This window comes from Emys orbicularis, chromosome 7 (assembly GCF_028017835.1).
Source record: "Emys orbicularis isolate rEmyOrb1 chromosome 7, rEmyOrb1.hap1, whole genome shotgun sequence".
Taxonomy (NCBI): Eukaryota; Metazoa; Chordata; order Testudines; family Emydidae; genus Emys; species Emys orbicularis.
The window spans coordinates 121,313,570-121,327,715 of NC_088689.1; the positions used below are offsets into that span (position 1 = coordinate 121,313,570).

Genomic DNA, 14,146 nt, shown 5'->3' on the forward strand with positions numbered 1-14,146 from the left:
CCCTTTTCTGTGTTCTAAATATATATAATTCCTTTCTCACTATAAAAAAAAGTACTGAAGAGGCAGTGGGTTCTGAGAAGGCTGCTGTTTGCTTTGTAATATACCAAGGGCTCTAGTGGATGTGAAGGTTAGAGATGAGTACTAGGCACGTCACACATTTTGCAAGAGGGAGCCCAGCTCTGAGCAGCCTTAGTTTCTCCTAAGGAAAAAAACTAGTAAATTCCAAACTAAATACTATATTTAGGATGCCTGGCTAGGTACTCAAAAGTCAGGAAATGCCATAGCTACGGTTGCACCACAACTGTAGCTCGGAGCACCTCTGGTTGGATATGCCAGTGGAAAACAGTGCACTGTGCAGGACTGGGTCCATACTTCGTAACAAAATTAAAGGGAAGCCCATTTGTTTTTAACAAAATAAAGTTACATAATGGATTTTAGCTCTGACATGTTCCCAATTTGCAGCAAATGAAGAACACATTAAATAGAGTATATCACTGCCCATATCACTTGAATACATTCTGTTTCCATGACAACCTCTGCTTAACAGCTTGGCTGATATGAAATCTTTCCTAGATGGGGGATCTCTTGCCAAAAACAGTGCAGTTCAACATTATACATATTTTTAGGCATTTTAAAACATTTCCTTTAACCTTTTAGAAGTAAATATAATGGGTTATAAAGGATGCTTTTAGTTTATTCTAAACTTTGCTTTGGCTTTTGAACGGTTTGCTTGTCACTCTTTCCACCTACCATCAGCAAGTCTTTTATTTCTCACAATGCCTCAACCCACAGCACTGTCGCAGTCAATGATTCAGTAGTGACTGTAACATAAGGTTTATATCCAGTAGAAATTAGTTTTCATGGCTGCTGGCCCATTCTGTGAGCCTCAAGAATACCAGAATCCGCAACTGAATTGTAAGCAGTACCAGCAAGAGGATCCATTGAACTTGGAGCCTGATCCAAGTCTCATTGGAGTCAGTGGATATTTTCGTTGACTTCGGTGGGCTTTGGATCAGGTCACTGATGATAGGAGACCCCCAGTTGGTTTAGAATGGAGGTGACTTAAAAAAAAAAAAATTAACAAGGGTTCAGTCTCAGTTAGTTGGCAGGTATCCGTTATGCAGGCCTGAGAATAAACAGAGAAAAAGAGAACTAGTATATTGCAAGTAAAACCAACTGAAGCCTATTTACCCACTGGATAGTATAAGAAATAACTTGGTACCATGTCTATAGTCATGGTGTAGAATAAATGTCCTTAGATCATTGATAATATTCATGTCCTTAAATACGTTACATAAAATTAATATGTCTTTAGTTAAATTAAATGCTAATATTACTAGATATGTGCTGGGGAAAATAAATGAATGCACAATAATACATAGGGTAGTATTACAGTAATCGTTCTAGCAATTAGCTAGAGTGAAATCTGACACACCAGTATTGGTTCATTAATTTCTGGTTCCACATCTTCTGTTTTTACCAAGCATGATTTCAAGATAGTCTTGAATTACAAGAATGTGGCCTTTTTTGTTTGAATTAATTTAGTCTCTGTCTGGTTCTCTTACACCTGTTTATAACATTCATTACTGAAAACAACTTGACCTACTATCCATCAACTTTTTTCTTGTAGGTTATTGTAAAATCTTATGAACGTTCATATACTTTTTACAGGTGAGCTCACAATTAGGGTACATTTGTCTATCACAACAAGTCTTTCCCAATTGACTGTACATCAGTCATTCCAGGCTGCTTGCTTTGCCATTCTGATTGCTGGATTTTTTTTCTCTCAGAGAAGTCTTACTGTAGTATCAAACCTGTGGTCAGTGGACCTTACTGGTGGTCAGCGATGCACTTTCCAGTGGTCCAAAGAGAGCGGACTATCATGTTGTGCTAGTTCTCTTCCTTGCTTCCAGTTGCTAAATTGCACTTTAGAAAAAAAAAAAGCTAAAAATTCATCAAATTTGGTCTCATTATCACCTTTTCACATATGCAATTGTGGTCATTGCCACATCGATCTTATACAACAACAAATGGGACTGGAGGGGATGTGAGCAGTCCCAAATGGGAGGGGAAAGGATTCCACCAAACAATCTCATGTTTTAAGACCGAGTGCCCCCATTCTAAACAACCCTACGTTAAGATTAAAGTAGGGGTTTATATTTAATGTTTCCTGCGATGGGTGTCTCTTTTTGCAAATAAGAACCAGCTCTTGCATTTGTGAAACTCCCACTGAAGTCAGTAACACTTTTGGAGATTGTAAGTGTAGACCCTAAATGTAAATCACCTCCACTCCAATTTTCTAGGCAGTATTCAGCACTTCTTCCTGATGCTTCCAAGGAGCCTACTCCAGCATTGTGCATCTGTAATTACCTGCCCCCGACATGAAATTGGTTGAGGCTCTGCTATAGCAGAGAGGTGCAAAACCTCAAATTAGATGCAGGAAAGTGATGCTAGAGGCACACTGCTACAGTTACAGAGCGAGCTGCGCCTGTTGCCTCCCGGGTCTCTTTGAGTGGTGCCAGGCCTTGGCCTTTACCTATTCCAGGATGGAATTTTGCAGTTCTCTCACTCTTAGTCTCGCCCTCGGCTACAGTAGCCTGTGTATCAGCTGTGCTTATCCAGCAGGTCTAACTTGTTCAACATCTGTGATCTTTTTCCCCCTTTGGGAGTCTGTGACCAGTGATGTACAGTGATCAAAGCAGCTTTCTTAAAACCAAAGTATTAGTTATTTTAGCAGGAAGAACAAAGCATTAAAGAAAAAAGGTTTTTAAAACAGTCTACGCATGTCTGTGCTTTACTATCACCTGATGGTGACCTAGGCAGTTCTAACTTTTTCAGACGCCCCAGCAGGTCCCAGTGCCTCAGTCCGGTTCCCCCAAACAATTTACACCTCTCTCGGGAGAAGTTTACTCCTATTAAACTGGCAGAATTCTTTTGTCCTTCTGTGTTCATAGGACTTTTCCTGCCCCAGTCCAAATCAGTTTTGTGGGTTGGAGATGAAGCAAAATTAAGCAAAGGTAGTATCTCTGGCATTGTCCCTTCATGATTCCTAAGTGTTTGTTGAGCCATTTTCTTTTCCTTCCTGTTTTTTTTCAGACAGACTTTTGTTGTTAACATAATATAGTCAGACAAAAAATACCCCAAGAACCAGGGCAACATACAATATTCATAAATAATTACAGAGCAGGTCCAAATCCATCACCCACAAAATGTGATAGTATGTGTCCCACTCCCAACTGTTTTTGTCAGTTAGGAAAACTGAGGTTATGGCATACTCGTATATCTCCTCAATTTGATCATGGCTTAAGGGTTATCAAATTCTTTACTGACTTTATAGATACAGAAAGCAGAAGTTTCCAGTACATACCAGTATTTACTTTGTAAGAGGAGATGACAAAGGGTGGCTTTTATCAGTGTGCATCCCTTTAAAAAGAAATCTTTTAACTACATGACAAACATTAAAACAGTATTTTAAACGAAAATCCTGTAAAAATCTTTACATGTTTCAATGATTATTTCCCTAGATTTTTCCTCATTGGTCTGAATTCAAACCTGCTAGTGCAAGGAGGTGCTTGTGATGCACAGAGGATTCATCCTAGCGTTGTAGGGGACAGGTAGTGTTTTCATAGTTGTTTGTTTGATCCACCTAGGAAGGTAGCTTTAGCTTCTATCAGAGGCTCCATACAAGCCCCGTAGATAAAGAATGCACTAATCCAGTGCATCATCCAGCTGCGCTCCCCCTCCCCAGCCAGATTTACCCTCTTCTATGGATTTCCAGCATTCGTTGTATCCTCTGTTCCCCACTGTAGACTTTCTGTCACTGGCAGCCCTCGTTTGCACTGGTATAAACTAGGGGTGAATTTAGATTGTACACGTCTCATTTGGAAAAATGGCTGAGGGCTTGTCTGCATGGGGAAATAGCCAATCTGCATGAGCTCCCCAGGTAGATGCTCTTATTCTGGACACTGAGGGTCTTTTTCTGATTTAGCTTAATCCGGCGGTTCTCAAACTTCATTGCACCGCTGTTGGTGTCACTAGGCATAGCTACCAGGTAACTCGGGGGGGTGGAAGACCATAAGTGCCGATGAAACCCCCCTGCTCCGGGTCTAAGTGAGCTAAAGCAACTCCATCTTGTGAACTTTAACCAACCTAAATGCCAACAGCCTAGAAGCAGAACATGCAACAGTCAGCTTTTTTAGCAGACAGCTGCAGTTTCGCTCACACTAGCAAAAGCAGTAGTGATAAGGAAGAAAGGGGGGGGGAAGGGGGAAGTCTACTACGTCTCTGGATTTGCAAGGCCAAAGATAAACATGCGGACAAGAACTTTTCTAACACGCCACAATGTAGTGCCTACTGTAACTGCTGTTGGGAAGGGAGGGGTGGGGGGGGAAACAGAACAAAAGGCTTACACAGACAGCTTGGAATATAAAATGGGAAACTTGCTTGTATTTGTTGCGCTTCTGATTTGAGACATGCTGGTCTCCTGAGTGCCTTTTCGAGATCTCAAATAAACTTGGTTTGCTTCTCCACCCTGGTGTGTCTATTGGTGCGACGCACACTGGGCAACGAACCCCCTGTTGCCCCCTCGGGCCCTCTGGGCCAGCAACACCGTGACCCCCTTCTGACAACTAAAATTACTACCTGACCCCAGGAGGGTGGGGGACTGAGGCATGAGCCCACTCGAGCCCTGCCACCCCAGGTGGGGGGCCCAAGCCCAAGGCTTCACCCCCAGGCAGGGGGCCTGTAAACTGAGCCCCGCTGCCCAGGACTAAAGCCGAAGCCTGAGCCCTGCCACCCAGGGCTTTAGCCCTCGGGCTTCGGCCCCAGCAAGTCTAACACCAGCCCTGGAGACCCACAGTTTGAGAACCCTTGGCTTAATCCATTTTGGAAGGGGATTAAGCTAAACCACAAAGTGGCATTAGTGCAAAATAAGAGTGTCCAGAAGGAAAGTTGTAGCAGAATAGCTATTGTGCTTTAAATTCAATACTAGCTTATTTTGTAATTGGCTTCCCCGCGTAGACAAGCCCTGAATCTGTGTGATTTGGTTCTCTCTATTTCTGGAGTCTTTTTGTGTACTGTTACTTACAGAGTTCATGATCCCAGCAATTTCTTTTAAAATTGAGAAATAGGGCTTGCAGGCTGGATAGCTCAGTGCTAATGGAATATGGAACATTTCACCTTGATGAGGCCACTGATTTCAGTCTGGTCTAGGTTGCTGGTGAACAAAAGCTAGTAACAGCTAGTAATCTGCTGGATTTTGTGAAATGAGTTGGTGGGCTCAGCCTCGTTCCGAGGGCAACAGCTGTGCATATGAGACACTCACCACATCTATTGGCACTGATGGACACGTTGGTTGGGAATCTCAGCAAAGGCATACCAATAACTTAATAGGCATGGAGACTAAACTACTGCAGTCATAGGGCCTAGACATGGTCCTTCTAGGTCAAGAGACATTGGCCCCTTCCTCATCCCCTACTCCTTCTGAGTAAAAAAAAAAAAAAAAAACACATGGGTTATTTTGGCTGGATAAAGCCCCATATTGTGTTCTTTTTGCAAGATTACAATTTTTGATGTTCACCGCCAAAATAAAAGTAGGGTCCACAGCAGGCATATCAATGGATACAGGAATCCAAACTATTCCAAATGGTCATTATCTTCTGCCTTCTATTTGAAGAGTAAATTAAATAACAAGAGATGATGCAACTAGTTTTCCAGATCTTATTTGATTTGACAAAGCAGTTAGCAGTTTCCATCTGCACAGTATAATCATTAACTTTTTGTTTCCCTGGTAATGTACATCCTGTTTTTTATGGGTGACCTTACTGATGGATTCGTTTTTTAAAAGGAACATCGTTTTATTGATGTTCTTTTAGGATGAGGTATGTATGAAATTATTGGTGTCCTTACACCAACTGGAAAAATCCTTTTATCAATGTAGGCTGTCTGCCCTATGAGGCTGTGCCATCATAGCAGTGCATGTATAATTTCTATAGTCTAGACATACACCAAGTCTCATTTTTGAAAGGGGACTTAGGAGCTAAAGTTCCATTGACAGTGAGGTCAACATGTGTGAATTGGTCTGCCCACAGAGCCTACTGCGGGATCAGGGCCTTAGGCTGGGAGTTCTTTGGGACAGGAAATCTGTCTTCTCCAACTGTAATGCATCTGGCAAACTTTCCAGTGTGGTATGAGTGTGCAATAATGGAAAATGGATGATTTACTTTTAAAAAATGGTTCTCCCTCATTTGAGGACAGTGACGTGTACGCCCTTCTATGTCCCTGCATTTGTAGGGGTGTCTTTCTCCTTTTTGGTAGTGGTCAGTGTCCTGGAGTGGTGCACCGACATGTCTGTGTCCGTGTGTCCTCCCCCGTTCCCATCTGTCTGTCCCCTTCCATTAGGCTTAGGGTTACCAATTTAGGTTGGACGTCTTCCTTGGAGGATTTAATATTAATTGCTGGAGACTCCAGGGCAATCCTAGAGGGCTGGCAACTCTACTAGGCTCTGGGTGTCTGTCCCTCTCATTGTCTGAGTCTCCCTCTTGGTCTGTCCCTCCCTCCCCCACATCCCTGCCCGCCCTTGTCTGTCCCCCTCCTTCTGTGAGTCCCGATGGCTGCCCCCTCCCCTCCCCGTCCGTGGGTCCCGGCCGGCGCGGCGCCCCCTGCTGCCCGGCGCGGGGGTGGCAGGCCGGGGACGGGAAGCCCTGACAGCCTTGGCCGGCGGGAGGAAGCGCAGGGCGATGGCGCTGAGCCCCCCCGAGAGCCAGCCGGGCCCGGAGCCCCCGCACCCGCCGCCCGAGCAGGAGGGCGACGAGGACCCGGTGCCTATCAACCACCAGCAGCTGCGCAGCCTGGAGCCCGAGCCGGGCGGGATCCCGCTGCACTCGCCATGGACCTTCTGGCTGGACAAGTGAGTGCAGGGCTGCGGCCGGGGCCCAGGGATCCTCCGCGATACCCCCTCGGCAGCCCCCCCGGGCCGCGGGACCGCCCGCCTGACCCCCCCGCCCCCGGGGACCCTCCGCGATACCCCCCCCCCGGGCCGCGGGACCGCCCGCCTGACCCCCGCCCCCGGGCCCTGAGACCCTCCGCGATACCCCCCCCCGGGCCGCGGGACCGCCCGCCTGACCCCCGCCCCCGGGCCCTGAGACCCTCCGCGATACCCCCCCCCCGGGGCCGCCTGACCCCCGGGCCCTTAGGGACCCTCCGCGATACCCCCTTGCCAGACCCCCGCCCCCCCCGGCCCATGGACCCTCGGCCAGGCCTTATGACCCCCAGGGACTCTCCTCAATACCTCCCCCGCCAGGCCCCCCAAGACCCGCCTGGGCTCACGGACTCTCCACCTGACACACACACACCCGGGCCCAGGGACCCTCCGCTAGGCCTTATGAGACCCCCGCCTCCCTCGGGCCCAGGGACCCAGCTCGATACCCTCCTCCCCCCCCCTCCACCCCCGGAATCCTCTGCCTGACAAACAACCCCCCCCCACACACACACACACACTCTCCGCTAGGCCCCACGAGTCTGCCCCCCCCCCTCCCGGGACCCTCTGTGAGACACCCCCCCCCCCCAGCATAGGGACCCCTGTCCTGAGCAGGGCCCTGCTAGACCCCCAGGCCCAGGGCTCAACGCTGCTGTGTCTTTCCGACCAGGGGGTGGGTCTGGTCTTCTCTGCCTTGCAGGCTCTGCCAGGGGGTGAGAGACCAGCTCCATAACCCCAAATACATGGGGCTGAGCAGCCGGGGGGACCCTCTCCCAGCCCAGAGTAGAAGCCCCCCACTGCTCCTAACTGTCCCAGCCCACTCACCCCCACACTCCTAACTGCCACAGTCCAGACTCAAACCTGACACCACTCCATTCCTAACTGCTTAGAGTGAAAGTTTGGTGCCTGCCCCCATTTTTGCCTGTCTCACCCTAAAGTCAATGCTTAATCCTTTCACCCCATTCCTAACTCCATCTCAGAATGAAATCCTGAAACCTACCCTCTAATACACACCTCTTTACCCAAACTTCATAATGTGAGATTGGCTTGTTGTCCTACAGAACTGGGTTGTAACCAGAGAATGAGTCCAGGAGCCATAAATAAAAAGCTGCTTCCTATTAGTCAGCTGTGGCCTGAAACTAATACAATTTCTTACAACATCTTGGATTTCATTAGCACCTTTCCCCCCCACAGGGCTTTACAAACTAATGTTCAACCTGTATGCAGGGATCATTTCAGCTGCTGCTGAAATGTTTCCATGCCTATGGCAGCTGTTTAATACGTGAACAACACAACAAATTAGAACATGAAGTGAAGGACGACAGTAATAAAAACAAAACTTCTTTGTAATGCTGACACTTAATAAGATCATAAATGAATTTTTAAAGGAGTAAGAGCTCACCAAGTTTCCTGAAATACTCTTATTGCTAGTTATTGAGCACTTGCAGTGCAATGAGTGCAGTACAGAAGAAGAAATTGTCCCAGTGCCATAGTGTTTATGATCTAAATTGAACACTGACAGTGCAGTTCAGTTGCTACAGGCCGTCTATATTAATGTTTTAGCAAATTAATTTTTATTTGTTTTATGGTAAACAACCTAGACTATTTTGGCAAATAGGTATCCATTGATTACTGCTATTACTCACAGCATACTCTAGGGTTTTGATATGATGATCTTTTTAAAAATAAGCATAAAAACACAGAAAAACAGCTCTGATCTTCACCGGTGTCTTTTGTAACACAGGTTGAATGATGGCGAGTTATTTGTCTCACCCTGACTTTCTATATGTAGCTAGAATAGACATTAAATAAACAAAACATTTTTATATACCACTAGTTGATAGCTTTAACTTTTTCTAATGCTATAGTCATAACATTAAGAAAATACATTTCAGTAATGGCTTTTTTTCCCGAGTATAATAAACAAACATTGCTTCAGGTAATAGTGTTGTTTCAAGCCCTAAATTTAGACATAATGCTTGTAAGGGAAATAACAGTAGGCTAATGGTTATATTTATAAGATCATGCTGTTATTTCACTTAAGGCTTGTACACACCTTGCTAGTTTCTTTAATGCCTTGATCCTGAAACTGACTTAACATGTGCAATGCCTCCTTCCCCAACTTTAGCGTGATTATATGTGGGTGCAGGGATCTACCTACACTGAGTTATTTGAAGGACTGTGGCCTAAATTTATAATTTTTTAAAACTGTATCAACTCACTTCTTATAGATGGTCCAGCAGAAGTGAGCTTTCTGGAGGAATTTGCTTCACTAATGTAAGATTTAGCTAAGTGAATATCTAATGGTCACCTAACATTTTACCTACTTGACTTTTTTTAGGAGCTTTACCTTACTCTGTAGCTGAAACATGGGTAAGGCTACGTTTTAGTCACGGGTATTTTTAGTAAAAGTTACGGGCAGTAAACAAAAATTCATGGCCCGTGACCTGTCCATGACTTTTACTATATACCCCTGACTAAGGGTATGTCTACACCCAGCTGCTAGTTCAGCGGCTGGCAATCGAAGTTCTGGGTTCGACTTATCGCGTCTTGTCTGGACGCGATAAGTCAAACCAGGAAGTGCTCGCCTTCGACTGCGGTACTCCAGCTAGACGAGAGGAGTACCGTGGAGTCGACGGGGGAGCCTGCCTGCCGCGTGTGGACCGAGGTAAGTTCGAACTAAGGTACTTCGAACTTCAGCTACGTTATTCACATAGCTGAAGTTGCGTACCTTAGTTCGATTTGGGGGTTTAGTGTAGACCAAGCCTAAAACTTGGGCGGGGAGTGTGTGTGTCTGAAGGAGAGCGGCCTGGGTACTGGGGGGCGGGGCGGGCCGTGAGCTGCGAAGCCAGCGCTCTGGGCAGAGGCAGCGTGCAGTGCTGCCTGGCCATGCCTCCGCGTAGCAGCTGAGTGAGGGGGATGTCGCCGCTTCTGGGGAGCCCCCCCAGGTAAGCGCTGCCCACAGCCCACCTCACCCCATCCCATGCCCCAACCCCCTGCCAGCGCCCACACCCAAACTCTGCTGCTGGGAGGCGGGAGGGGTGCGGTATCCCGAGACTGCCCCAGCAGCGGCCAGTGCGACTGGTACAGGGGCTGCCTGAGCTGCCCCTGAGCTGCTGCAGAAGTCATGGAGGTCATGGAAAGTCATGGAATCCATGACTTACGTGACCTCCATGACAAACCCACAGTCTTAAACGTGGGCAATTATCAACACTGGAATTGATACTGGTGATGCTTACAGATGGACATACAGGATCAATGCAAACCCCACAAGAGTTCAGAAATTGAAGCCTCTTCCTCATGCTGTCACACAATCTTTGACTTTTTACAACTATCCTCTTTGGAGAAATATAATCTTTTTAAAAAAAGAATCGCAAGTTCTTTTCTATCCTAGTATCTCCGGTAAAAAATATCTTCACTGTGTCTTATTAACTGTTTAATTGAGAAATGTGGCGAAACCTTTGAGAATACACAAGAGGACCTTCTGATCCTGCAAACACTCACTTGAGTAATCCCATTGAGTTTAAGTCATAAGTATTTGCAGGATCAAGGCCTAAAGTGTTCCATTCAGACCCTGCTGGAGTTAGCTACCCTGAAGCTGATTTGTCAGTTGGATTTGTTCCCAGTTGATCTACACAGCCATTTGGAGATGTGCATGTTTATCTCTTGTGGCCAACAGCAAAGAAAGTTTAAGATCCATGTCAAATTATTGAATTATATATTATGAAATGTTTAAAAAGCCCATCCTATTTCAGAATTTTTAAAATTTAAATAGATTTTTTTACTAACTTTTGCCTTAACTACCTCATATAAGTACATATGATAGTGTACATTTTTGCTTATTTTAAATTCATAAAAATAGTTAAATTAAACACCACCGAACTGGAAGATATGTTTTTGCATTACTGAGTTGTCTGACAAGCCCCTTCTAACCAGTTAGGAGTTGAAGGTTGTGCAATATATAATTCTAAAGGTATGACTCAGAAGTCAAAAGTTTCTAGTGGTCTTCATACTCATAATACACAAAATATTATTTTTGTGCATTTACTAGTAATAAGGAAGAGGTGAACAAATAATGGATTCATGTCGAGAGAAGGATGGCAGAGAACAGAATAGGTGTTTTATACATTAAAAATAAATATAAGCTTAAAGCATAAAAACAGAAGGTAGCTTTTGATACGCAGGGCCCCAATCCTGCACTTATCTTTGTGTGGGCAGACCTCTGTGCTTATGCAAAGTCTCATTGAAGTGGCTATGGGCGGAGGCATCCACCTATGCAGACCTGATTGTTGCAGGATTGGTGCTTAGGCTTGTACCGTCTGTAATGAGTTGTAAATAACTGAAATATATCCAAACAGTGCACAACTTTATCTATAAATGCATACATTATATTTTTCATTTGCTTCTAAAACCACTTACTGTGGGGTGGTGAAGAGACTATTTCATGACAGGGAATAATATTTTTGCCTAACATTAAAAATAATGTTACTCCAGACTTGTTTTGAAATGCTAGATGAAATGGCTTCTAAGTATCAAGAAAACACTGAGGTAGGTGTGTAGAATTGTCTGTAACCTCTGATAACTTTAAATTACAAAACTGTATCGAGGGAGGGAGTTCCATAACATATGTTAAAAGACCTCCAAGGAATTTATACATCTCCATCAAGTCCATTCTCTTATAACAGGTATATATAAGATAAATAATAATTTGTAACAGACACACACACATACATTACTAGTGCCTGGTGTACTACCAAATGGATGATTTAAATTTAATCTCATTGCATTATAATAGTAATTTGATTAATATTTCCTGCTTTGAAAAATAAATGTCTCTGCTTCACCTCCCATCAACGTTTACTTTGTATAAGTGTCTGGGCGCATAAAATAACATTTGGGAACTAATCCTGTGACAGAGTTCTATTTCATTTGCATTATCTCATTCGCATATGTAAAGTTGTACACTTGCATTTCTCACAGGCAGTAAGCTTTTTTCAGTATGTGTGACTACGGTATTCTTCATTACATATTGTGTGCTGATATCTTGTCCCACTTATGTTTTAGGAAAATGAGAATGATGGAAGTATCTTGGAGAAAATTACTATTCAGCAGTTGGACAAGGAAGGTCATGTGTATGATCTTCAAATGTTAATAATTTAGCTGCATCGTAAAAGATCAAGGTAGCTGCCAGCTTTTAAAAAAAAAACGAGATAACGTTTTAAAAAGTGATAGAACATAACCTAGAAGTAGAATTTTGCAAGTGTTCCAAAACTAGAAAGGAGCATTTAGGACATGAAAATTAAACTGTTTTCCTCCTCCTTTTGCAGGGCCACTAGTCTGCGCCTGCTGCAGCATGGACTGCATTGGTGACATTGTATTGCCCATGGGCCTCCATTGGGTCTTACAGATGCCTGTCACTCCAACTCAGCAAACTGATCCGTACTAATGCACCCTTACGCCCACATGGGGCCCAGGCTCTGCACAGGTGTAGGGTTCTGCCCACATGAATCAGCTTTCAGGATCTTGGGCCTCTGAGTGAAAGGCAAGCCTTGTGGTTTTTACAATACTTTGCAGTCTTGCAAGTTTTCAAAAATTATCATATCCCATAGGGTATAAGCATTTTAAAAACAGTGCTTTAAAAATGAAGACTCTCGTTAGGCAGTTAGCAGTTTCCTGGTGCGTGTGATGTCTGGGTTATTGTGTTAAATGAGGATTCGACAGTTCGTCAGAATTTGGGTCTTGCAGAAAAAGAAAAGAAAATAGTAAGTAAGGAGCATGGATGTCCCCCATACTAAGGTGGCTTGAGGCATTCAGAACAATTGTTTCATTCGATTTTGGAATTTAGATCTGCAGATCATCTTTGTATAAAAAACAAAGCTACAACTGAAACTAATATATATACCCATTTACACATGTATATCAATTTCATATGTCAATATTGAGCAAATTTTATAGCAGTTAATAAGCCCCAGAAAATTTGAACACAGCCTATAATATGACCAATGTACAACAATTTATGGTTAATGCTACACTGAGTAAAAACCTTTCTAATGAATAACTAAAAGAATATGCTAGTACTGTAGCACTAGCTGCTAGTTTTCAAGCTGTGCTAGGAAAAGACTACAGCTGGATCCAGCAATCTGATCTGTAGGTAACTTCTCCAGAGCTCCAGTTACTTCAGTGGGACTCCACATGGGTGCATGGGTCTGCTATGTAGGTTAGATGGTAGGATCATGACCTGATTCTGTTCCTGCATGACTGCTAAAGCAGTGCTTTTAAGCTAAATTACTTACGTTCTAAGCATAGATTAATACTACTGTAACAAAAAAACCACAAACCTCTTTGTTTTAAAAAAAAGAAAAAAATATCAGTTGATGTAGTTTCTTGTGACTAAACATCGACAAATTTAGTGCAATGTTGTTGTTAATCCACTCCAGGGAAGTGAAAACTTTTATATACAGCACTTATCCTGTCAAAAATTTAGATTTCCCTTTTCCCTTTAGCATTATTATGAGCTTTGTAATTACAAATAAAGAAGTTTAAAATATAGTTTTAAATATTTCCACCAATCAATTAAATCTGTGTATTTTAGTGACCATTTTGAAATTATACAATTGTGGATAGAACATATTTGAAACAATTTAGAACTTTTAATAGCTTCTCCTGCAGCAAACCTTTAGTTGTCTAGGCATCTATATCAGCTATCTAGGATCATGAACAGGTGGCTTGCAATGAAAAACATTAGTAATATAAAAATGTTCAGCTTAGCAAGTGCATCGTGACAGTCTTAGTGGTTTGAAGTCATTCTTTGTCTATATTCAGGCTGGATTACCAGATTTGGCTGGTTGCTAGTGGGTGCCTCTGAGTGTACATTTTGGAAGTAAATATTTTGCTTTGCTAGACCAAAAATATTTGCATCTAAATATTTAGGGTGAAATTTGTAGAAGTTCTCAACTTTGGTCTGACTCTCCTCCCATTGAAACCAGTGGTAAAACTCCCATTGATGTCAGTGGGAGCCGAGTTATGTCGGTGCTGAGCACGTCCGAAAATCTGACCCTTAATTCTTGCAGATAGATGTCTGAGCTGCAATTCAGTGTTAGACATTGATAGTGAGAACATCCTGAGTAGCATTAGAAAATAAAAAATGGGATATAAATCCTAATGTCTCAG

General features: G+C 43.7%; 1 protein-coding gene across 1 annotated transcript in view; it reads left to right on the forward strand.

The window, feature by feature from the left end:
- The first annotated feature begins 6,737 nt into the window (after window positions 1-6,737).
- The window catches only part of EIF4E3 (eukaryotic translation initiation factor 4E family member 3), a 34,761-nt gene continuing 27,352 nt past the window's right edge, over window positions 6,738-14,146 (forward strand). The window contains exon 1 of the mRNA XM_065408163.1: window positions 6,738-6,907. Within this exon, the coding sequence (XP_065264235.1) occupies window positions 6,738-6,907 (170 nt within the window). The remainder of the gene's footprint in view (window positions 6,908-14,146) is intronic.